Here is a 26,914-nt window from a genome sequence, read left to right as displayed (position 1 = left end):
TTGGCTGTCACTAAATGGGTCCTTGGGGGTGAATCAGCGGAGGTGCCTCTCATTGCAGTTAAGCATCTGGCCAACCAGTTGCTGACGTGAGCTCTTTCCCCTTGAGAAGTGTCTGAAAGATGATGTTGCTGTCACCCAACCGCTACGTGCCCCCCTCCTGCCACATCCCGCTTACGTCCTCAAGGGCATCCTTGTGCGCGCAAATGTCATTCATGTAACCCAGTGAAGCAGGATTGGCCACTGCAGCAATTATTTTTGTTTCCATCACCTCCTTTTCCCCTCTCTCATATTACCTGGGCTCCTGTCAGCGCACCAACTTGTTATTCCCTTTACTCTGGGCTCGCTGCAGGCAGCAGGACGTCTCTACCTTCAGCTTCAAGGTCAGTTTAACTACCTATATTGCTTTTCTGGCCCCAAATGGTGGCATTTCAAATACGAGGGTTATTAAAAATGAATTCAAAGCACCACAGGATGTGGTGTAATTTGGTTATAATTTATTGATTCGCATAACTACTTGGTGCAGGGAAAAACGTGTCAGCCCACTGTGCAGCTGCTTCAAAGGCTGACCCTTCAGTAATAGCTCAAGTAAGGGAAAAATAAGTCCCTTTGCAGACGTGTAGGAAGTTCAGAGAAAACAACTCTCATTCAGTAAGTTTCTTGTGACTTTGATTGTAGCTCTCTGTACTGCAGAGATGAGGGTTTCATACTGTAAAATAGTATCGGATTGATTCAGAATGGCAAGCACGCCCTGCACCTTGGTTGGGCTTTGGTACAAGAATTTGGGCTTCTGAGTCTCACCAGGTAGGGTCTGACTAGCCAGACCTCCAGCTGACAGAAATCAAAAATCATGTTGTTACTAAAGGGTAGTTGTCTATCTATGAAGAATCACAGTCTTTTCCATGTCTTCGCTATTCATATGAATCTATTCACAGATCTATAATTAATAAGATTAATCAATAATATATTATAATCTTATTAATAATAATATAATGTATTATAATTTATAATTAATAATTTTTTCCAAATTATTAGACTTTTTATAACCATTCACTGACCTCTGGCATTACAAGGAGAAAGAAACTGAAATTTACTTGATTTTTTGTAGAGATATTCCATGCTGTGATTAAGGCACAGTTAGAATGATGTCTGGAATGCCACTGTTTCCACACTCTGGAGACTCTATCTTAAACCCAGACTAGTCAAAAAGGTTCGAGTCTTGCTCAGGGTGAGCTATGAGAAACTGAAAAAAACCACCAATATTGCTTCATGAGACTTAAGGTTTTAATTTTGTCTTATCCTCTGAACCTGTAGAGTGTTACAGCAAACCAAGAGCAATGTAAACTGTTTCCTGGGCATCTAAAAATGGTCTCTCATGCATGTAGCCGCTTGTGACATTTATTTCAGATGTTTCTAAGGTGCCAACAGCTTCCCTAGACGGGCAGAGAAAACTTTCCACTGGCATCTGTAGGCTTTAGCTCAAGCTAAGGGTGACTCAAAGGAATTACTTCTCAAATATAAAAGACCAGCCTCCTTCTCCCTGCACCACGTGAAAGTTCAGCTCACTGCAGTGATACTGTTAGCTAAACGGCTTAACAGTTTAAGATGTACGTATACGTTATCTGTGGCTATAAGCCTGTGTGAACTTTAGCTATGACTCTGCCATTCCTCTAAAATGTCGCTCAGGATCACATGGTGTGGCAATTAATACCACCCATGACATGGTTCAAATATTTAATCTAGTGCTATTTCTAGAAATGTCACTGTAACCCTTGTACCTTCCTTCCCTCCTTGGCTAACAGCACATGTGCTGCCCAGTGTGAAATACAGGACAACCAATACCTGTGTTCAAATACATTCATAGAAAAAAACGGAGCTGACAACTTCCTCTTTAAAAGTAGTTAAAGAAAGCGAAGAATTAATAGCAAAAGCATTATTTTTTAAAAAAATATTAAAATTATAGTAAAATTTGCAATTTCCTTAAAGGGTAAAGAGGTGGTTTGTGCATTTCTGATGATGCTGTCTCCTCTGAAGTTCCCCGAGAGGGACGCAGCAGCATCGCCTGTGTGCAGATCACAGGACCTCAGTGTGCAGTGGGACACGGCTGAGGCAGCCTGAGCACGGTGGTAGCTGTGAATCAAACGTCCTGGAGACCCTCTGCAGCCTCTGGCCAGAGCAGCAAGGGGAGTTTTGCTATGTCAGAGCTTTCTTAAGTTGTTGATTTGAAAGAAGAACCTTTTTAGTGTTGGTGGGGGACCTGCTGTACATATTTCCTCTGGAGAGAACCTTCACCTTTAACAGAGGCTTTAATCTAGGCGTATCAAGAACAGGAGGGTAAACTGGTTTAAGGTCCTGAAATAGGCATTCTCCAATTTTTTTTTTCATCCTGGGGTTCAAACTGTGGTTACAAACAGCCCATCCACCTTAAATGACACTTGCAATCCTTCAGGTTGTTTCTCGGCCAGCATCAGATTTGCAGTAGTGACTCCTCCTAAATCTTGCTGCTGGCTTTTGTCTCCGCCTTCTGTGCGTGGTAGGTGACACATATATTAAAATACAGTTTTAAAAACAAAATATAGTCCTGGTAGGATATTAATGTCCTGACAGCTGGTTACAGGTAGCTCAGCATGTCTTGGGGGAGAGCAGAGAGATAAAAGCTATGACCTCTGAGATCATGACCTTTCAGACAGGTTTTGCTGATTCACTGGCCATAAGTCATATGGGAATACTGCTTTGGAGAAGGCAAGGCCAATTTGACTCTGAATTTGCTTACCCTTTATGGTGCTGATGTAGTGAGAGGAGGGGAATGGAGAAACCTTGGTTTTGCAGACTCTTAACGCTACAGGCTGCACAGCTGAGTGGCTGTTACTTTAAGTCAGTGATGCACGTACTCCCCCCACAATTAACCACTGCAGACATTGATCCCCAAGACGACTTGTAAGGAATTAATCAAAACCTTTCACTGTAGGAGGGAACCTGGTGCATGGAGGATACACAGCAGCTATTTCTGAGCCAATTACTCTGTGTTTCTTCTCTCCTGTACAACAGTATTTTTGCATTCTCCAAGTGATAGCACAAGTACAAATGACCTTGGAAATGCAACTTTAAAGGACTTGCTGCCAGAGACAAATTCCACTCTCAGAGCTACTGAGCTGTGCTCCATGCCCTGCCCTTGGGCCAAAGGCATGCGTAATCCTGGAGGCATACAAAAGACATCTTAACTAGTTATCATGAGGCAAAGCCAGCATCCAAAGTATGAGCAGAGTGACATAATAAGGGGAAAATCTGCAAGGCAAGTATTCCAAACATTTTGTAAAGCATTCGTCAGATTCAAATACCAGGAGCCACCGAGGTGTCTCACAGCACACTTGACTAAAAAGAAAAAAGAAAAACAAAACCTTCCCTGCCACTTTACCTGTAGAAAATCCACCTAATGGTGGATACCAGCTGAGATGTATATCTTGCCCTCCACCTTTACCAGTTAAATGATGCCTAGCTGTGGGCACTGCTGAAGACCATGCTATCTGCGAAGGAAAGGAAGACAGGCGTGTTATAAGAGACAGTAGAGCAGATGAGCCCTGACCGTGAGGAAAAGCAGGAGATAAATGACTTGGATAGGACTGTTGCATGGGAGCCAGCAGCTTTGGCACTCGTGCTGGAGAGCTGGTGAGCCAAACCCAAGTGACGCCATGTGCAGCAGAAGCAGGTGCACCCTCCCTGTTACAGCACTGCCTGGCACCACTGCGCTCCCGAGGTCCATTTTTTGTATTTCTGCCATCCGCTAAGGGATCTGAGAAGCTCACGCTCTCCTCTCCCTGATACTCCCTGCCTGCTCTTATCACCATCAGCCTGCAACGAGGTCAGCGATGTCCTAGTCTGTGGACTTGAGCTACCACTCTAACGTATGTTTCCCCACTGCAAAATACCAGTTCTCATTAATTCACCTGGGGCTGCCCTGCCTCCTGAATGTGTCAGCTTCTGCTGATCTGCACACAGAATATATACGGTGCTCCAGCTTTGTCATAGCCTTACACTGAAACAGTTTAAGTCACATCTCTGAATATTTCTTACACAATGTACTCACATCACCAAATTAGCAAGGAAGAAGCTCTCTGACTGTTACAGTGCCTATCCATTACATTTTGGGAAAAACAGTCTTATTGCTGTCAGAGTATCATCTGTGTGATATGTGGTTGAGGTCTCATGCCATAAATCCTAGGAATCTCATTAAAATATATAAAATAAGATTAATAATCTATAAAAAAATCTATGAAATAAAATAAAATAATAAAGATTTATACCTCAAAAAAAGTGTTGCATCCAATACCATAGAAATTGGATCTTGTTTGGACAACTGAAGAAGAGGTGGTCACAGAACTAAAAATCAGTGTAGGTTTAGATGCAGCTAATTCTGTCTTATGTGTTACCAAAATAAAGTCCAAATTCACGTGTAGCTTGTGGTGCATTGGAAGAACTTGAAACTTCTGCAAGGCTAGTGCAGTTATAAACTATTTAGCAGAGAAACACTTTTTAAGTAGAAAACCATAAATGACTACTGGGAAGCATTTAAGGATGTTCTTTCAGTACATTCAGAATCCCACGACAGAGGAGAAAACTTCTCTGCTTATTAGGAAGCATTCCAGTTTAAAGGGAAAGTGAAAGTAATAGAATAAAAAATTGATGGGGCTGACAGAGATGTAAGATAACCAGGTTCCTGCCATTGCAGACAACCCCATCGCATAATCTTACTTGGAAGTGTATCCATGTCCATATCAGAAATAGTGCCCCGCTGCTCCGATCAGGAAGGTCCCTAGGCCACGCCGGGGACTGCAGTCATCAATCCCTGCCCACAGCTCAGGGAACTCTGCGACTCCCAAAAGGGGCCAGCACTTGGCAGGCAATGACCACGGCGTGCACTCCTGGTGAGCCGCGGCAGTCCCAACGGTCTGATACGATTTCCGAATGCAAAAGCTATTTAGTAGATGCGGAGATGCTCTGCTGCTTCCATTTCGGAGACCTGGTACAACCATTACCGGAATGACAGAACCATTCCGGTATCAGGAGGGTGTTGGGGATGAAACAAAATGGAAAGAGTTCGGGGAAGAGCTAAAGAGTGATTAATAAATTCGAAAAATATGATAACAAACTGATGGAGAGCCATAAAAAGTGCTAGTTATTAAGTAGTTACATGTGGAAAAAATAATGAGTAGAAATTTCTACAACAAATTGGTAAAAGTAATAACAAAGGCCAGTGATTCAAACAGAAGGCAGACAAATGCAGGCCAAAAATAAGATAAGGGTTTTATTTATTTTTTTTAACGCAGGTTGATTAACCCTTGGAACTCCTTTATCTTCTCTCTAGATAGTTTTAAATGGAATATGGATGCTTTCCTAATGCGGGTGTTTTCCTTTCAGCATACCTGATCAGCACAGGCAAGCACTCAATTCCTTTTCAAGTGTTAAAACTGATAATCACAAAAGTTCTTCTGATCTTGAAAAATTAACCTTTCCCCTTCCCAGATAAGCTATGGTATCAATATAGGTGTCTAGGACAAAATGGGCTTTCTATCATCATGAGCACAGGGAAGACCCTTAGGAAACACCCGCAAAAGAAAAGTGTGCGCTTCCGTTTTTCCAGGCTGTGCACTGGTTAAACTCCCCTGACGAAAATTAAATCCTTACAGTGGAAGCCTAATGACAGTCTGCAGCGAAACCTGAATCACAGCATGGTATTTCTGGTAAAGTGTTCTTAGAAAAACCTTACGCCTTTAATGACACCTTTGGCTGGAATAATTACGTTTCTCTGAATCCACAGAGGTGGTGATGGTGCAAACTTATTGTTAGGGCAGGGTGACATTTTTTGTGGAGAAAAATACAGCTGAATCTGTTAATGATTTGAGGTCAGATTTGACAAATTGCTTTGATGAGAATTTTTTGTTGTTGTTGTTGGAGATCATTCCGTTCAGACTCTTTCAAAATGGATCTTTTTGAAATGTTTGTTTTGAAGCAATGCATTACTTAGAAATCGTGGTATCTTTAGCAGGAAAAAAAACTGAAAAACAAAGCCAAACGGTCCGTTTCCTGCCAAATGAAGTGCCTTGTTCATTATGTACCTTCATTATGTAAAAACTTTGTTTGCTGAACTTGTACAGCAGGTTTTTTTGTGCAAGTCTGTGCTATTTTGATTGTATGTGGACTACCTGCGCAAGGCACAACATGGGCTCAGCTTGTGCTGCAGCATTATATGCATTTATACTCAGAACTATAGCCCACCCTTGTGGCAAGAGCTGTTTATTAAATTAGGAGTTAACACCGTTTTGATAAAAAGGATTACAATCACCTTTCCACAGCGGTCCAGATGATGTTTTTCTTCTCATAAGAAATTCTAACTTTCATGTTCCCCTAGACCCTTTGCATTTGACAGTCACAAATGATGGTCCCTGCGATGGCAATGCCACGCTGCAGTCAGAAGTCCTACGTAAGGAGCAGAAGATCAGGCCAGCTGTCGTCTCCCAGCTCCTGCAGGCAGCAGCCGCGTGATGCTATGATTGATGCTTGTCAGGTCACCTTCTCAGCAGAGTCACCTTTTCTGCAGGAGTGACTGGGTTTAAAAAGCTGAGGCACTTACTGGTAAAGACAGAAACTGAACTTCTGCTTACAGAACTGTACAGTTTGGGGAAGGAGATGTTAGGCTGAGGAATGCTGGGCTTAAACTGTAACAAGGGATCTGTAGTTAGACATTAATTTTTTTTAAAAAAAAGGCAAAAAAAAAAAAGTCTATCTTACTCAGATTTTTTTTAATTTTTTTTTTTTTTTTTTAGGTAGTTAACCTACGCAGTCTGTGGCATCTCCAGTGTTGGGGGCTTTTAAGAGCTGTTAGAGGAGCATCTGTCAGGTAAAGTAGAGCCTGCCTCAGGGCAAGGAAAACCTTTTCTGTGATCCAACAAGGCAAGAATGTCCTGGGGGACAAGGCATGCAGCCACAATGAGAGATAACATTGCCAACAGAAAAATACTTGTGCTATGGTCAAAAAGGAAAACAATTTCATGAGCATAAAATCTGCCTTTGATCGGGTGTCCAAAAGTCAGTCATTCTGTCCCAAAGGTACAGACCCGTTTAGCGTATCAGACTGAGAAAACCGCTGGTGCTGCCTGAAGAAGGCAGAAGGGGACAATGAAATTGTCCATGCTGAGAGGGGCTGCTTTAGGGGTCGAAGCTCGGCACTGCACATCCAGTCAAAAACAGGCATAAATGGGAGTGAGGAGAGGGTACTCATACTCATTCAGCAGAAGGAGTATGGTACAACACCCCTGTATTGCCCAGATCAGCCATGGCACAAAGCCTTCACCGTTTGAGTTACCAAGGAAGTCTCCCAGCCTTTTCAAACTGGTTCCTTTTCGCCCAGGTTCATCTACTTCTTTTTCCAGGTGGTTTATTTCTCTCTGTTCCCAGGCTGTGATTTCTTTTACAACCCTATACCTCAGGCTGAACAGCATAGTTCAGCTTGAAAGTCAAGGATGCCGAGATACCTGCAGCCACCCAGAGTATTGTTCGCACACCACGTCCTGCAGAAGGTTTGCTCTCCTCAGCCGCTCTCAGGATCGGGCTCTCTCTTACCCCATAGCTGTTGCAAGGGCAAAGTGAAGAACACAAGAATCAGCAGCTCAACAACCTTTAGCTTTTAACAACTTCGGCAAACATGGTTTGTCCCCCGAAGAAGTCAGAGAGCAGCTTCTAGCACCCTTCACCCTCACAGAGCTGCCATGTACTTTTCAGCTCCTCCAGAACAAATTAATGCCAAGTGCCTCACAAAGAGCACGCTCTGCTTACCTCCCGGTCCCAGAACACAACTTCATGCTGATCCAGAGAGTAACTTTCTGGCTGGGATGTTGCTTCTATCCATTGTGCATCCTTGATCATTGGAAAAGGCTCGAAGGTAGAAAAATATGCAGCCAGTCAATAGCTGCTGTTGCAGGGGACGGGACCATCCCGTCACATTGCATTAGTACAAGGAACAGAGGTTATGTGAAAACAGCAAACAACACAGTGCAGTCTTGCCAGCAGATATGTGACATGGCTAAATATAATGACCTGTCTGAGGCTGCTAGCTTTACCTGTTAAGCTGTGGTACACGCTGTAGTCACTGGGTGCACTGCTCTGGTTATTTCTGAAGCATTATAATTACCCTGTTGTGCCTCACTCTTCTTTCTAAATACGTACTGCACATGATTCCTCTCATTTAATCAGATGTACGGACCAGATTTGTCCCTTAAAGTGACACAGGATTTAGAAGCTCCCAAAAAATCCAGGCTGGTGGAGATGCTGATGAGTGCCTGGGGTCGCTGAAGTCATAATGTCATCACCTGCAATGGGATTTTGATACAGCTTCTCGTTTTCAGGACAGGATTTTGACTGACAGCCAATTCCTTGCAGTAAAGATGGCATCTGTGAAACAGAACTATAAATACATAGAGCTGCTATGAAAATACATGTATTGTTTCTCAGACACTTTGGTATAACAATAATGGTTCTGTGCAGATTAGTCATAAGCAAATATTTCTAGAGTGTAGGATGGGGATGCTATACTGTGAAAAGTCACAAGAGCCATCTGCTAAATACACAGAAAAGAAAGCAGCACAAAAAACCTCCATCACAAACCTCATATTTGATTTTGATTTACAGTCAAACGTTCTCCCACTGCATTTTGGGAGGGAGAAATCCTGTTGCAGTCATGAAAGCCTGTCCTGCAACTCACCTGAACGAATCCATGGATGGAGGGAAGCCACTCCAGATAAGATAAGGCTACAGCCGATGATATACCTCCTGTCCCAGCCTGGTGTCAGCACGTATTTCATTATACTCTAGTGCTGTACAACTAATTCTTGAGTCTTGGAATGGCTGAGGAAATCACAATGTATTCCTAATGGGGGGGGGGGGGGGGGAAGCCTTCTCTGTGTGGTCTCTCCCCATTTCTGTTTTAGGGAAATTCTTTCAGTGAAAAAAAGATTGACATTTCTGTCAATCAGTCAGCACCTTTCTCTGGAAGGAAAGCTAGATAAATGTATGTTGCATATTGAAGGCACGGAGGTGACAGAATAACAAAATTAATCTATAAAATTGTTTAAACAAGATAAAGGACATGAAACAAATGACTCTCAAACTTGAAATGCACCTGTGTTTCTCGTCTCACATATGTGACTAAGGTACAAAGAAGATGCTGCTTTGCAAAAGAAAACCCTGCAAGCAGATGAGAAGATCTTTTTACCAAGTGAGAAGATATAGATGCAACATTGCATTTGTCTCAAGACAGGAGTGGAAAAGGCAAATAATTACAGGGTTTGGGGCTAACTAACACACATCTACATGAAAATTACTGGACATTAGAACACCTTGTTCACTGAAAATAAAACCAAATGCTTTGATGTGCTTAGTTTAACCTTGAAAGAATGGTGAAGAGATTACATAAACAATTACATTTTTTAAAACTTTGAAAAAACAACCGAAGCAGCATATCTGGGTGAAGTTCATGTTTTCTTGTACATCTTCCGTGCCCATTTCCCAAACATGATTTACCAGAGTCTAGTTTTAAGAATAAGCTTCTGTCAATGACAGCAATTTGTGTCCTTATTTAAATAGGAGTTATATTTCCCTGAGGAACTCACAGCCACCAGCAATACTAGTCAAATTCTGATTCTTGGAAGAAAAAGCGTGCATTGTCTTCTTCAGACTTTCATGGAACATACCATGTTCCCTGCTAGACTTATAGATCTCCCGTACTCCAGACACAATCACAAACCCATAGCTCTGCTATGAGCATGCTGCTGGGAAAAATTAAGAGAGCATGGAAATTTCAGACCAGGGAGTATTCATAGAATCACAGATTCACAGAATGGTTTGGGCAGGAAGGGACCTTTAAAAATCATCTAGTCCAAACTTCCTGCTGGGGGCAGAGACATCTTTCGCTAGATCTGTTTGCTCAAAGCCCCGACCAACATGGCCTTAAACACTTCCAGGGATGGGGCATCCACAACTTCTTGGGCAACCTGGGCCAGTGCCTCACCACCCTCATCATAAAAATTTTAGGTCCCTAGCACATCCCCCTTCCCATGGTGTGAGGCAGATGATGAATTCAAGCCTACCCCAACTTTACTCATATGGAAAAAAAAGCACAAAGTGCTTAACAAGCTACCGTGGAAAAGGCACAAGAGTTTCTGTAGGTTATACACTGAAAGGAACAACCTACGCAATGCCACGTCCTACCACATGTAACTGTACCTTACTGTACCTTTTCATCCACTGAAAAGATGTTGTTGCTGTGAAACAAGCTAAAGATTCAATTATGGCCATAAGTAATTAAAACAAAATATTCAGGGTGTTTGGCTTAGAACTGTGACCTCAATACAGCCCCAAAAAACTTAACTGGTTTCCAACTCTACCTAAGGTACAGGTACAGAAATAATACATGTATATAATAACCATTTTTCTAAACACACTATGAAAGTGCAAACCAATAAAAAAAAAAATTAATTTCTTCCCCCCTTACAGGTCTGCCATTAAAAATGAGGGTTTACCCTGTCATTCATACTGTATGAGGTTGACATTGGGCTGTCTTCTCTTCCAGACACCGTATCCTCCGAGAGGAATGGCTGGCACCTTCTGCCGTCTCCTGGCTGGCCGTGCAACCACTGCACTCTTTGCAGCCGCAGGCACAGGGGTGCTGACCACCGGGTACCTCCTCAACCAGCAAAATGTGAAGGCTGCTGTTCAGGAAAAGCGTAAGCTCTTCCCTCCAAGGTAAGGATTGGGGTTAGGCAGTCAGCAGAGCTCAGCGCGCTGTTAACTGGGCTAGAAGTAATGTTTAACTCTTTGGAGGAAGAAGATGCCCATCAAAGCTGCAGAGTCCTCATGCGGTCACACCGTTTGTGTGTCTGTCCATGGGCTGTGTGACCTGAAAACCCCTTTATTAATAACTCCAGTTTTAGGTAGCACCAACAATGGCCTTCAAGACCAGAAGGCAGGGATATGCGATAGTATCAACTCTCGAAAAATCCCATTGCTGAACAATGACAAGCCTGAGAAATGTTTCAAATTTTAGGCAGAGCACTATATTAGTCCTTATTTTATCTAATCAGCTGTCAAATGCTTTGCAGCTCAGCCTATTGGACCAGCTGATTGTACGTACTCTATTATTAGGAAATGCGAAAATATTTTCATTATGCAAGTAGTAAAGAAATCTCCCATATAACTGCTGTACTTGAAATATTCCTAATACTGTTACAAACTGGCTGGCTGATGATTACAAATTAATTACAGACTTTATTCTCTGTAGGTAGACTTTGCTGGCCATACTTGTGAAAAACAATATGGATCATGGATCTGACAACATGTTTTTTTTTAAGTAGTGAATAGTATTCTAGTTAAAATATATTCTTGTAGAAATAATGGACTTGCACATAAAGCAAATCATCACCAGTACAAGGTACAGTTGCAAAAATGCCTTGCTAAAGCAAAACATCTTTATTTTCCCTGGCTTAGTACACCATGCAGCTTTCTGTAAATAACAATGCCATTAAAGCAAACCCAGATATTGTAGAAGAATGAGCTTCCCAGCTGACATAGATCAATCCCAGTGACGTCCACTAAGCTGTGAGAGCACCTCGGCTCCAAATTACAAAGAACTTCTTCAGCTAAACTTAATTCCCTTCCTACTTGAACACAACGTTAGAACTCTTTTAGTGTCTCAGTAGAGATTTAATGGGGCTTAGTACACTGTCAGAGCTCATTGGGATTCATTTTCCTGATGGCCCCAAGTAGCAGAAAGCTGCAATTGCCTGTCAATGTCATGGCCCACCAGTGTGCAGCATGGGGTACTTTCAGTGACCTGAATCTTCCTCCCTTCCTAAAATTCAATGCAACAGTTAAACCAAGAACTAATTATACTTTTAAAGCATGCTGTGTACTCTGTGTCTCATGATCCCTTCAATAGCTTCATAAACTAGCAGGGATTACTCTTCCAAGGTGCCACATTAATTGCTTGGGATTCTTCTTCTCTTCAGCGCCGACTATCCTGATCTCCGCAAACATAACAACTGCATGGCTGAGTGCCTCACACCAGGCATTTACTCTAGGCTAAGGGACAAGATGACTCCCAACGGCTACACCCTGGACCAGTGCATCCAAACCGGGGTTGACAATCCCGGCCATCCTTTCATTAAAACTGTGGGCATGGTCGCAGGTGATGAGGAATCCTACGAGGTAAGACATTTGCACAATACTGTTGTATTTGGTGCAGTTTCCATGGTGTCATTCACATGACGAGCTCCTTAGATGAAGACAGATTACCAGTAGGGTATGCATTGTATCCCAGAGAGTACATAAAGGGCAGGCCATGTGCATAAGGATGCTGTTTTCCCTAATCTTCCACATTAGGAATGCACGAACATGAGGCGTTACTACAGGTGCCCACTCTGCTGCAACTAAAGTTAATAAAATGTACCTGGTTGGGAGCAGCTGCCACCTGCCTCCAGCAGCTGCCCTCCTTCCTATGACTCAACTTTGTTTATGGCAAAGCTATGCAACCCTGAGACATGCAAAATAAAGGTAATGTGGAAATTACGTTGTGGAACAGCAGAGGCAGCAGTGAAACAAAAATGTCTTCTGGGAAGTGCCAGACATCATTAAGCTACAGTTTTTGGATCACGATGAAAGCTGAAGACAGACAGCATTAGGATGGGCAGGTTTATTTAACTCTGGAATAAGGAGATGAGGAAAAAAGAAGAAAATCCTTATTTTTACTGACCTCTGTGGTCTGCTTCCTCCAGTCTACTGTACAATGGTACCTGTTATTATACAGTCTCCTAACAATATCCCAAACACTGGGCTGCTAAGGATGGACTGGGACATCTGGCATTTTGGACTATCAGCTCCCGTTGTTGGGTTTACTCACTTAGATGTGCCACTGCTTCTCACCCTCGTGAAGGTGTGGTTGTGATCGGTGTTGACACACCTGAACCAAGTGGCTCTAACAAGAACTAGTATCCCATGACAGCAAAGACAGGCTATTCCTGCATGACCTAAAAACAAGAAGCAAGCTGCCAGGGGACTCTGAGTGTCTGTTCTGGTTGGTAGTACATCCTGAAACCTAACCTGGTTGCCACCACATCCGGTACCTGTCTGTGGTAACTAGACTAAGCTTGTAACTTAAGCAAGGTGCAACTGTTGTGAAGATGAGCAACAGCTGCAGAGCCCTGTCTAGGTCAAAAGCACGCCCTCTTCTCGTATTTACCCCTGTCTGCATTTGCATACCCCCCTTTATGTCTGTCACCCAGGAGCCTGTGCCAGGGGACTTCTCCTGTGGCTTAAGATGGTGCATTTAAGCATTTCTATGATGCTGCAGACTCTTTCTAGATTCTCTTGATTCCATAGGTGTTTGCTGAGATTTTTGACCCTGTCATTAAAGCGAGACATAATGGCTATGATCCACGGACAATGAAGCACCACACTGACCTGGATGCATCCAAGGTAGGATTGAAATAAAATAAGGAGACAACAAGGCTCAGGGCTGCTTCTTACAGTGATGATATTGTATGCAATAGTACTTTTATTTTTTCCTGATATAACTCCAAAGACAGTAATTTTAGGGTTAAGGAAAGTGGGATGCCACTCATGGCCCTAACAGCAGAACAGCTGCATCCCCACTTTGTACCTAGCAGGGCGATCAGTCCCAACTGTAGGGCCACAGTCTCACTTGGCACTGTGGGTCTGTTCATGAGCTTACAGATAACCATGTGTCTAAGGGTTGGAATGAAAGCAGCAGTTGACTCCACTACACCCACATACACATGATCTGACCTTACCTACTGCTTAATATTTCTTTCATAGTTCAGCTACACTGTGGTTTAGCATCTTCTTGGGCTTTCCTCTTTCAAAGGATCTTCTGTACCTGGCCCCCTGTCTCTGCCCATATCCGTGTTTCCAAAAGACACGCAGATACCTTGGGACCATGAAGGACTGGCTGGTTACTCTGCCACATATATTCAGCAAAGGAAACTTCCTGTTCCTTAAAACCTCCTGGTGTCTGAAACTCTGAAGGGCTCCTTGGATCCTGAGTATTTGTGATCTCATGGAGAGGTCATCCTGCCTGGGCAGAAAGATGCCCTTCTTTTTTGAGTAGAGATATTTGAGTAGAAATGCTGCCTTTTTTTTTTTTTTTTAATGGTGGAGTACAACACTGGGGACTGTGTGTGAACTAATGAAATGTGCTTCCTTCAGATCACCCATGGTCAATTTGACGAGCGCTATGTCCTCTCATCACGGGTGCGGACTGGCCGCAGCATCCGTGGCCTCAGCCTTCCTCCCGCCTGCACCAGGGCAGAGCGGAGGGAGGTGGAGAACGTCGTGGTCACCGCGCTCGCTGGGCTGAAAGGAGACCTCTCTGGAAAGTACTACAGCTTGACCAATATGTCTGAGAGGGATCAGCAGCAGCTTATCGATGTAAGTACAGCTCCAGTGCTGATACCACCTTCATTTACTCTCGTTTATCTTAATCTTCATCTTCCTCTGGGGTACGTGCTTTCCTGTGTAGCTAAAGAGGATAACCCGGTAGTTAATGACCTGTCAATATTTTTAATGTAATGGCAAATCATCCAGGGTCTACATTCTGGCCAAGTACATCACTGTGCAGGTCTGAAACGTGGAGTTATATTCCAGATAGCAAGATCTGTGTCAAATCAAATATACAAGGCTGCTGCCACCTCTTTGGACAAATAACGAAGTAAATTCAGGACTTTTTCTTGGACATTTGCTTGAGCAAAGATTGGCATTTTCTATATTAATAACCATTATAACTAAAAATATCACATTGAGATAAGGATTGCATATTATCTGTATTCCGCACTGTTGGGGTGGGGGGGCTTTGTCTGTAATTTCTTTATGTCAAAACTACACTAATTCTAATTTCCCCCAAATGGCTGTAGCCAACTGCACCCAGGTGTCCTTTTCCCAGTCCTGTAACTGTGTTTAAGGACTTGAAGGATCAGGGCCATAACGAGAGTTTTCATTGTCATACAGATGGAAACACAAGGATTTTCATCATGGATTTTGTCACAGCATGTGACATGTCAAACAAACGTTGAAAGTGCATTTTAAATATCCAAAGGAATGGCTGTACCCTGGTTAGCTATATTCATGGCACATTAATCCATAACATCAACCAAAAGGGAGCTGATGAAGTAACATAACTATTTATAACCCTGGAACTAGGTGTCACAGTCTGGATTAACCAGGAGTTAAGAATTTATGTAAGGTCAGTACCTTTTTTAATTGAATGTCCTTGGTAATGTGTTTATTGACAAGGTGGTGTTGTAGGTTTTATTTCATTGCTTTTTTCAGCAGGAGAGAGCTCCTCAGAAAGCAGAGGTGAAAACAGGATTGTGGAGAATATAATTCCTTCATGGTTTAAGGTTAAATCCTTTGGGAAGTGGAATAGGCTCCACCGATTCAGCATTTTACCTTGTTTTGTTTGTTTTTATGGTAATGCAAATTTATAGAAATCAGGGTATTGAATGTTGTAACCTCAGATTCCACCTTTAACTCATACCATTGCTTACCTCCGCCAGTACTTTAGGACGTTGAAACTCTATGGTATCGGGCTTTCCGCCAGCCTTCAATAAGCACCACTTGATCTCTGTAAGATCAAATCAGTGCTAGCTGAATGGCATTCAGCACAGAAGGCATTTGGTACTTTGCAGATTTGGGCCATATGCATGTAAGGGAAACTAATAGTGCTCGGCTGTTTTCTTGCAAAAAGGGGAATTTTTCTTTCAAGCAAAAATGTAAAATGGAGCAAGCTGAGGAAGGAAATATTGTGTCCCTGTGGTGAGCAAAGAGAACTCTGTACCTTTTCTTTCTGCATGGTTGGGGTTCTGGCTGCATAATGTCTATCACAGGCTATTCAAAGATGAAAACCTAAAATTCTGTACTAAGGGAAAAAAGAAGTTAAGTTTATCAACCTGTCTACCATGTTATATTTATTTTTGATAACTCGCCTCACTATTCTTAATTAAACCCTAGATTTAAAAAAAAAAAAAACAACCAACAACATCCTCCCCCCTTCCAACTTTGTGTTTGAGAAACTAAGAACTAATAATTTTTCAGTACACACATGAAAATCAAATACTTATTTGCTCTGGGGAAAAACCAGCTCAGTTAAAAAAACAATCTAAATGATCTGGAATATGGCAAGTTGGTGGCACATCAAGTGCTACTTTTATTAAATCAGAAATAGTATCTCTGTTAAGGAACAGAACAAGTCTGTGATTCCAAAAGGTCAAGCTTAGCACTGATTTAATTCCTACCTTGACTTCACGCTCAGAATAAATTGCTATATCTCTGTGCTGGAAAAATAACTTTTCAGAACTAGACTTTTTTTTTTTTTCCTCACCCAGTTTTTAAGAACTCGTTGCCTTCTCCTACCCTGAAATATGTCAGTATGCAGAAAGCATCTCTGGTGCTAGCAGTCAGGTCCCTCCAGAGCACCCTGTGGTGCGTGTACATGGTATTAGGTCCCTCCCATTGCTCCCTACATTTGAAAAATGTTTTCATCAAAACATGGTCATATTACCAATGTCAGTGAAAATCCGTAGAACTCAAGAAAATCACCTGGGTAAAGTGCTTTTTGTTTTCAGAAGAAGGAACCAGATTCACAAGCTGTACTATGTGATTCACTTCAACATTGATTGCTTTCACATAAAATGTATTAGCGTTATACTGCTTCCTTGAATAAACTTGAACTTTTTTTTTTTTGTTTTCTCTCTCTTTCTCTCTCCCTTTGGCCCCATTCCGGTTTGCAGGATCATTTTCTCTTTGATAAGCCAGTGTCCCCTTTGCTAACATGTGCTGGGATGGCACGTGACTGGCCAGACGCCAGAGGAATCTGGTATGTTGTGTGACTTGCAGACGCTTGTGTCGTGTTTTAAATATTGTGTTACAAATCTCCTTCCTTGTCCTAACCTTTCAGCCACTCTGTTCCCGTACTCACAGCACGTTCAGTTTGATTTAAAAAAACAAAAAAAGTTTTTTTGCTTAACTTAAAAAAAATAAAACAAAATGCAGTAATGAACAACAGACTAAGACCTTTATACTCAAGAAGCCATCGCTAATGTCATCCACGCAGCATAGCATCATAGGCATGGCTCCCTTTTCAGGTTTTTATCTCCATTTTTCTATTTCTAGATAAAAATTATATTTGGGAAAGAGCCTGGGAGTCACCATGCAGTCGGCAGAGCTGAGGTTACAAAAGCAGCTCTAACACCAGATTGTAGCTGTACTGTCAGCTAGGAACCACCGGACATACAGCTGCAGGACACCGCATTGCAAATTCCTGTGCCCCTCCTCACTGTCAAGGGACAGAGTGTTATTTTAATTCCCAGAGCTGCAAGTAACCCCTCCTTTCCAAATGAACTTGACAAAGTGAAGATACAGAAGAAGTTGAATTTCCTATTTTGTTCTAGGTTTGTTTCTGCTTTCACAACACACTTGATGTCTTTTGTGCCCAGATATGATATTTTCCATGGAGAGAAAGGGATAATAGCTCTCAGATCAGTGCACACACCTGGTAAGCAGAGATGGAGCAACTGTGCAGTGCATAGCATCTGCGTCCATCCTGGTGTACTCCTAGGCATTGCCAGATGACTTGATTTTGAAAAATTAGGCTAAAAAGGAATCTGAGGAGTCACCTAGCCTATCTCCTCTCCCTAGGCAGGTTCAGGACTTCCACTGAGGATGGGATTTCATGTGGAAAAAACCCACAACTGTTCTCCAGGCAGTGTCTTGACAATACTGGCTCATGTTCAGAAGCATAGCCAATATTGCTGTGACGAGCTAAACGTGATTTGTGTTGGGGAGCAGGCGCTGTGAAACCTGATAACCTGTTGGAAATGTGTGAGGATTTTTTTATTTCAACATGCTTCAGATTAGCTCCCCGGTCCCTGTTTAAATCTGAGGAAGAGGGAAAGGATAAATTTGAGGCATCCCATTCATTGTCTCTACAAACAAACAAGAGAAGAACCAACAATATAAATATTATCCAGAGATCTTCTGAATAAAACTGACCTGTTTCTTGGCCTGTTTTACATGTGAAATATCAGGCAGACTCAAAAAAATTAGTAGGATTGGAAAGTATTTCAGTAAGCCACATTTGGAAAACCTTCCTTTCTCTTGCAAGAAATTGTGGCTCAAAAAGAGTGCAAACTCTGGGAATTAATTTGCTTATAATGATTGCGATCTTATCCTTGTTATGGGCTGCAGGACCGCTCCCACCGACCTCACCAGTGGCAATGGCATAGTTTAAATGCACCCAGTGTGGCCTCCCTCTGTGTTTCTTAAAGCAACGGGGAAACTCAGTTAATTAAAGGGGCAGCTGAGTCAGGCCAACGTCCGACTATTTGGAAAACCTTCCCCTGAACATTTTTACGTGACTAATGACAAGATAACTGGACCTTGGGTGACCATAATGTCAGGGCATGGGATGTTTACACCTGCTCATCTTGCACTGGCAAACTCCAAGTTCAAAAAAAAAGGAGGTACAGTAAAAGACCAGCTGAAAACCAGGCTCTTGGTGAACTTGAACTTTCAAATTTCATGTGTTTCAAACCTGGTAATATTCCACGGTTTGTACAAATGAGTCTAATCACCTTCTACATGCTGTAGAAAGGCTGTAGTAAAAGACAAAGTGGAGAAAAAGCCAGAAAAAGTGACCTCAGGTTTGACCCAGCACTTAATAAACCTAGCCACAACTGATCTGTTTGAAGCACGAGTGGATATCTTCAGGCATTTTTATCTTGACTGACAAGCCAGCATTGCTAATGCTCTGTCTGGAAGCAACATGCAGCTGCTGTCCTCAGACACGTAACTTGACTGATGTGGCAATCCAGTGCTACCAAGCGATACAGAGGGCACTGGGATTTGATTTAGGGGAGAATACAATTAAGTAAGGACATATTGCTTGCCCCCCAGCAGCATGCAAACCTTAAGGTTTTTTTCCTAGCTGCACAGTTTTCTAAGAACAATGGAAACCGTCTTTGGTGACAGAGGATGCAGAGCTTGGTTTCTCCCTTTGCTGTACCTCCCAGCTGTGCTTATGCCAGAGGACAACATGTTTTTCCTCGCTCAGCACCACGGAAGCATGACGTCACCAGAAAAACTGTTCCCGCTGTGCCTGCGAAACCCACAAAATGCCATTGGCATGGGGGATCCAACTGTGAAAGCAGCTCCAATCCCAAGCTCTGCAAAACAATGCTATTTTGCCACGCTTAGCCTCTCCACAGCCCTGAAAGACTCTGATAAGGTCTACTTATCAGAGCATAAGTAGGATAAGATAACTAAGGATACTGAGAATTATTTTTCAGGGCTTGTCTTTTTAAAAATACTCTTCTTTTTCCCCTCTCAACCAGGCATAACAATGACAAAACATTTCTCATCTGGATTAATGAAGAAGACCACACCAGGGTGATCTCCATGGAGAAGGGTGGAAACATGAAACGGGTGTTTGAAAGATTTTGCCGTGGTTTGAAAGAGGTAGTATCTCAATGAGTTTATTATTCCTGTTTGTTTATTGCTGGGCTGTTGTCAGCACTGCTTACTGTGGTTCACACTGAACTGACATCTCCGGGAGCAACAAAATGTAGTAACACCAGTCCACATGGCAACCCACACTAATGCAGTTAAAGAAGGAAACATGGGCAAATTGCTAGCTGAGTTGTAGGGAAACAATAAACAAAATGTCTTTGCAGTTTTTCCATTCAAATCTTAAGCACAGACTGGCTAGAGAAATATCCCTTTTTTGCCATTTTGTGCCTGCAGGCTGCGGGAATTTATAAATCAAGCATTTTATTTGAATTGCTTGTTTTGCTTGAAGAATTTATTTGGCCCAGCCTCCTGGTTATTATCCCTGATGCTGGGAGCAGAGTGGATGCTGCTGGGGTTGTGCACAGGACCCAGGGTATAGGACCCCCTGGCTCGCTGCCACTTTTGGGGAGATATGGGGTTTTGTGATTAAAATACTAGGAACTGATAGCCAGGGCTCCAGGGGTTTTATTCTGGTATAGCTATTTACAAAGATAAAAAAGCCTTCATGAGATGGCATGTGGGTTAAAAAGGTTTTGACTAGACAGTCCAGGTATGGCTCAAGTTGATTCTGGACCCAGCGTAGCCCTGTGCCCTGCTCTCACAAAGAAAAAGTTGCTTTGAGAGAGAAAGAGGACTCTACTGTGTCCCACAGGCAATATAGCAAGACTCAGTGGACTGGTTATGTGGCCAAACACTATTCTCCAATACTCTCATCCACATCATTCCTGGATGGATTGCCATAGTACAGGAAAGCCTAGAGGTTAAGCTACGGGAGGCTGAAAAGGGCTTGAAATCGTCTCCAAGACTGTAAGAATACCGAGGCTGAATAAAACAAGTATTTCTCCTCATCGGGGTCCTTGGCACACTCATTTAATCTGAACTATGAAGGAACAGCATTTGTCTCCATCCCACTGCTTTTCTTCCTGAGTATGGAAATGCATATTGGGCCAGTCTCGGACCACTTGTTTCATTCCTCTCACCTTGGCAAAACAGCTTCTCTGGCTTTCTAGAGACACCCCTGAATCAGAAAATCCCCAGCATTCGCAGAGCTCATACAGCTGTGCACCCCTCCCATATCACGTCACAGCCCCACCCCAAAAAAAAGCAAGTCAAAGTAGGGACAGCAGGGAGCTACAACCTGATTGTCAAGTGGTCCCTGAGAAGCAGAGGAAGGTAAGATCATAGCATCCATAGGGAAGTCTGAGTATGTAGTGTGTTTGGAAACACAGAAAAACAAAAGCACCTAATGAATGCTTCTTTGGCGTTATAGTGGTTTACTGGGACCTGTCAGGTACAGCCATGAGACTCAACAATGCACAGTGTGGTGGCTGAGGTGACATGGCTTGCAGATGCTGTACCCAGCTTTGCCTCTGCTACTGTGAGGCTCTGTTGAGCTCACGTTCAACAGAGTTGGACCTATAGACCTGGCCACGGGAAGCGGTCAGAGAGCTTTGGAAACTGCGACCAGAACAGGTGCCTGAGGCAGGAAATCAGGTCTAGTTTCCCAAGAGCAATTCTTGTGTCCTCACACAATATAGAAATGATGTTAGGAGAGTCCTTTATTCTGTATCCTTCTGCAGAATGGAAGTATTAACCTATATATACAGAGATCTTGTGAGCATGAGCTGGTTTATGTACCTGATTTTCCTCTGGAGGAGATGATAACTGGACTGAAATTGTATTTGTATCACAGAAGTAAGTCCAGGAAGTATAGACGAGTGAACAGAGTACCAGCCTATTCAAAGGTCAATAGACCCTTGTGATTTCTCTGGAGATAATTATTTCACTCTCCTTTCTAATCTGGTTAGAGATCTACTAATGAAAACCATTATATACAAGGTATGCTGTCTCCTTATAATGGAAGTGTGGCTATTAATATTAGGCATTTAGAAGTCAAGTGTCCTCCCCTAAGAGTCACGGCATCACCTTGAAAGTTACACAAAACTCAGCTTCAGCTCCTTTTGTTCATGTTTGTTGCAACCTCGCTGCAAAAACATCAAGGTTAGAAACGCATGGTGAAAGCCATAATTCGTATGTGCAGATATGGCTTCATGGGCTAAGGCTTTACCAAACCACCATGACAGGGAGCTTCATGATAAAGTGACAGAGAGTCTGCAAGCTAGCAGTCACGAGAAAACGATGAAGAAATCCTTGTAATATGCACTGGGGATCTTGGTACCTGATGAGTGCAAATGTTTGCATCAGATCCAAACCAGACTGTACTTGGATGTAAATTTACACAACTCCACTGGCGTCAGTGAAGTTCATCATCAACACAGATACATGGTGAAAAGAATCTCAGCTATAAGCACACAAGTTAAAATAAGACATTTATATGCTGCCCGTTTCTTTTTGCTTTCTCCTTTTTTCTTTTTTTCTTTTTTTTTCCATCATAGGTGGAAAGATTAATTAAAGAACGGGGCTGGGAGTTCATGTGGAACGAGCGACTTGGATATGTGCTGACCTGTCCTTCCAATCTGGGAACTGGTTTACGCGCTGGAGTCCATGTTAAGCTGCCCAGACTTAGCAAGGTACATAAGTCATTTAAAAGGCCAGTGGCATAAATCAGCGCTTCTGATTTATAAAGGAACAAATGAAAAATGACAGCTTACAGGGACTGCATGATAGTATGATGTGTAACAAGGTCCCAGGGATAATGCACGACTAATTGAGCATACTTTTATTCTGCAAATTATTGTATTTGTTATGGAAATTAATCTACTCAGCAGACAGTCAGCAAGACAGGCTGTAATCCAAGGACTGAGAGAACTATCCATCTCTGCTTGTCTTCCTGGAGATGCTATTAAATCATGGATAATAGCATTGTAACAATTCAGCACAATATGCAAGGTAAAAGGCAATAAGCTCAAACCTGTTTCTTCTGATAGGATCCCAGGTTCCCAAAAATCCTGGAGAACCTGCGTCTGCAAAAGCGTGGCACTGGTGGAGTGGACACGGCAGCTGTAGCAGATGTGTACGATATCTCCAACCTAGACCGCATGGGTCGCTCAGAGGTAATATGTTCTTTTTCTTTCCCTTGCTTTTTAGCTCAGATCAGTACTGATATGAGTCAGTTTCCCTCCAGCTGGGTTCACTCCACTGACCTCAGTGGAGCCATGGCAGTTTTTACTACTGATGAATATGGTCCAATGGAAATGCTTACTCAAAGAAAAATTATTAACGTGCATGAAGTGCTTGACAAATATTCCTGTTATAGCAATGAAAAAAACCAACCATGAGCATGTTCCACAAGTGTGACCTGCTTGCACCATGTGCTGATGATCTCCGTTGAGTGCACACAGGTGCTAGAAAGGTTTGACTTTGGTAACAGACATCCAACAGGATGATGTTTCTGAGCATCACAGCACAAACTCTTAGACCCACCTGCCTGCTGGAGTGCCCAGCTGAGATCAGTGTCCATCGGTCTCTGCAGTGCTGGGCATGAGACACATTTGTAAGCTGTACAGTGGGCACTGAGCTAGCTATTATACATTGGGCAGTACCTGCTGTACCTGCTGCAAAATGTTGGGGAAAGGAACAGGGACCAAGTCCTAACCCACCCAGGGGACACTGAAAGCAGGACTGGTTTAAGGAGTTGTGTTCCTTTTAGTGTTCAGAGTTACACACTTTCTCCACAGCAGGACAAGGCCAGTCCTTTCACTCCAAAATAACTGAGGAGGAAGAGGAGTTAGTGCCATCTTCATGTGTCCTGTGTGGCACTGAGCAGAAGATGCAGGAGAGCTAGGTTTAAATCAGAGCAAAGATTTAATCGTCAGCTCTGAGCCCTCCCTGTTGGGCTGTAGGCTACAATGAGATGGGTTCATCTCAGACATTTGTTTTGAAGCTACTTCAGTTTGAATGAGTATCTGTTGTGCCAGAGAGTGGAAATGACCCTACAGCCTGGTGGTGCTGCTGCTCTCCTGGGAGACTCCCTCCAGTCCCAGACCTCATTCCAGTTTCATATTTAAGTATTTTCTAAAGTAGAACAGCTCCTAAGAGCAAATCTACTGGAGGATGGGGGAGAAACAGCCATGCCAAAGAGATGCTGCCTCCTCCCACGAGCTCTGCCTGAGCCAAACCCTTACTCCAGGTCACAGGCTGCAAGTCCTGTGGCACTGCTACAGCTTCCCTTTCCTCACCAATACCAGGGCTGTGTTCACCCTTGGCCACATCAAGAACTGAGACAAAAATTTACCTTGCAAGACCCTGTAAGTCTGGCAATTTGAGCACAGTGCTAGTAAACAGAGGTCCAAACCTTCTGTCAAACACGTCTTTCATTTCCCATGTGCATGCCGTAACCTCTCAGGTATGGTCAGCCGGGCAGGCCCTGGTGGGACTGATGTCTCCTGAGAACCCTTTTTCTCCATTAGCAACGCAATACATGATTTGGGCTCAGATGCCAACCTGCTTGAACATGCCAGGATTTGAAGGCTGCCTGCTTGCCCAGCAGCAAAATTTTAATTACCTTGGGGGCTTTGCTGCAAGTTAAAAGTCAATTGCAAAGAAAAGTATTCTGTCAAGGTGTGTTTATCCAGAACAGCGCAGCACTGAGACGTTTAGGTATGGATGTAGTTCAGTCCCGCGGTGTTGCAGCCCAACACATGTGTTCAGCCTGAATCTTGATGACTTTTCATAACATGAATATAAACCTGGGATAATGCACCTGGGTTACAACTAGATTCAAACTGGTCCACAGCCAGCCAGCTGGCTTCCATTCCTCACTCACCTTGGGTTTTCTGCCACTGGGACAGAGCCAAGTCAGGTCTTTCAAGACATGTACTTGAATGTCTTCTCAGCCAAGGGTCATTTCGACAGGGGTTTGGAAATTCTAAATTTTGGAGTTTGATGCAGTTTGATGTAGTTCCTTTGGATCTAGACCAAAATAAATAAGAGTGAAAAACTACTAAGCTGTATCATTTGCAAAAACAGTATGTGACAAAGATATTTATTAATACATGAAACATCATGATGTGTGTTTTATACTAAAATAACACTAATAATACAGTATTACACAGCATGATTAATTAATATGAGTTCTACTGACAGATGGCCTAAACCTACAAATTTTTGCTTATATGAAGACTTCCACTGAAGTCAGTGATGCCTCATACAGCAAGGATTCAAAGGATTAAGCCAACAGATAAGATACAATCCCTGCCTTGAAGATTCTGAAGTCTAAATAAGACAAGACTAACTCAAGGGGATAGAAATGTTTTATTATAAGACATATTTTTCCATTATGTGGTAAATGTGTTTGCAGAACTGAATTATGTTCCCCAAGGTGCAAGATAAAAATGTTTGTATTTTTGCTTTGTTGCAGTTTCTGGTCAATGCTAACTTAATATGAAATTCCTTTTCTTCTGGAGGCTGCAAATTCAGACCTCTGATTCCCCAACGCAGCTGGTCTGTAAAAGACAATAAAATAAACTGCTAAGCCATTGAAATGCTTTATAGTAAAAAGAAATCCCTTGAAAATCAGCAACTGTCACAATAAAGAGACAATGGGATTTAGTCTTCACATTCCGTTTTAACAAGTCAGTCATTAAAGGTTGCTAATGAACCCTTTCATGAAGATTAAGAAAAATCAGTGCTATAGCTTGCTGGCTAACAATACCACAGGGCCTGTGGTCCTCACATGTCACTGCCTGTGAAGAAAGTCTGCTGGGGACAGGGCACCTTGTATTTTTCAGCAATTTTGAATAAGGTTACAAAGACACCACTACCCCCTGCCATACAGAATTGCAAATTTTGGTGCTGCTCTGGGCCTGGAGCTAATCCCACTCCTGCCAGTGTAAATCAAGAGCTGAAAACAAAGGAGTGATGGATGATGTAGAGCCAGCACGAGTTTAGGATGAGTGCCTCTGCTTCAGAGATGTGAGTCCTGGGCTTGGCAAAACCACATCAGCAAAGCCAGCATGCTTGGCAGAATGAGTAGAACAGCTCTCCCCACAGCTAACAAATCATCGCAGCAGTGTTCATGGTCATCCACAGGGGAACATATGGTCCTGAGCCGTGCCTGTGAAGAAGTACAAGACTCTGGTTTGACAAGCTTTCTCAGGCAGTCTAAAAGGCTATGGCCAAACAGGTAGTCTGGCCATCTTCCCAGCCCCAGCCATGTGAAGGACTACTATAAGCAGCACTCAGGGCCAGGGCCAGTGTGAATGAGGGCAATGAGCCTCTGTCTTCCTCTCCTTGCACCACCGTCCCAGTTAGTTTCTGTCTGAGACTGTACTCACATAAATGCTCCTGCACGCACAGGGATGATATGGGCATGGGAGCTGGGAAGACACAGCAACAGCAGTAGCTGCTTCGGCGTGAACTGCACAGTGATGCTAAGCACTCACAGCACTGCTGTTTTGGTTTCTTCATCCTCATACATGAGGGTGGGGAACACAACAGACAGGTACCACTTGTCGTGCCAAGCCTTACTTTTCAGCAAGCATCTGGGGAAGATCCTGCACACTCGTGGTGGTCACATTTGAAATAGGTCTCTCAACATTTTCTAGAAGGACTTTTGTTTGCTTGCATTGTTCCTACAGGAATATGAGTAGGAGCACAATTTGGTGGAAATAACTTTAGGAACCTATTTGAAAATTTCTGTTGCTGGCGGCCCAAACTCAGGGCAAACAGGAGAAGGGAATTACTATGGGTTTCCACTGGACCAGCATGACCCATATTCCCTGTGCCAGACAGCGTGTGATCTCTATACCACGACGCTCCTTACTTATTCCTTTACCTGCTGTCATTGCAGTACAAGCCAATTTTCCCTTCCTCTATTAACAGCATTAGCTAAAGATTCTATTACTACTATTTTTCTCTTCTTGTTATAGGTGGAGCTAGTCCAGATTGTCATTGATGGTGTCAATTATCTAGTTGACTGCGAGAAGAAACTGGAAAGAGGTCAAGACATCAAAGTGCCACCACCCTTGCCTCAGTTTGGCAGGAAGTGATCTTGCTGCTGATGGTGGCAACTGATGGTAAATATGGCTGCCATTCTGACAGAAAGGCACCTCTGTATATCTATGTATAAATATCTTGTGTAATAAAACACTACCTGATACCTGATGCCTCCTTAGATGCCTGGCTGCACTGGCAGAAACTAGTCTTTTTGCAGATTTACTAGGATGCACCCAATACAACCACCTTGGGTAGGCTCTTTTGTGGGGACTGCTTCCCTTTCTTTCTTGGTTGGTGACACGAAAAGTACTACCTCAGTAATGCAAAAAGCACAAATCTTTAATTCTATCCTGCATTTGCACTTATGGCCATCCTCATGAAGTCTCCTACCAGC

General features: G+C 42.9%; 1 protein-coding gene across 1 annotated transcript; it reads left to right on the top strand.

Annotated features, from left to right (window-relative positions):
- Positions 1-230: 230 nt before the first annotated feature.
- CKMT2 (creatine kinase, mitochondrial 2) lies at positions 231-26,683 on the top strand. Its single transcript, XM_063320710.1, has 11 exons — positions 231-380; positions 6,819-6,892; positions 10,619-10,791; positions 12,054-12,252; positions 13,423-13,518; positions 14,269-14,490; positions 16,848-16,933; positions 19,449-19,572; positions 22,020-22,154; positions 22,512-22,637; positions 26,454-26,683. Exons 3-11 carry the CDS (start codon positions 10,640-10,642, stop codon positions 26,571-26,573), a joined length of 1,260 nt encoding a protein of 419 aa, XP_063176780.1. The 5' UTR covers positions 231-380; positions 6,819-6,892; positions 10,619-10,639; the 3' UTR covers positions 26,574-26,683.
- Positions 26,684-26,914: the final 231 nt, after the last annotated feature.

The sequence above is a fragment of the Chroicocephalus ridibundus genome, chromosome Z, assembly GCF_963924245.1.
Source record: "Chroicocephalus ridibundus chromosome Z, bChrRid1.1, whole genome shotgun sequence".
Lineage (NCBI taxonomy): Eukaryota > Metazoa > Chordata > Aves > Charadriiformes > Laridae > Chroicocephalus > Chroicocephalus ridibundus.
This window is presented reverse-complemented; position numbering and strand designations above follow the sequence as displayed.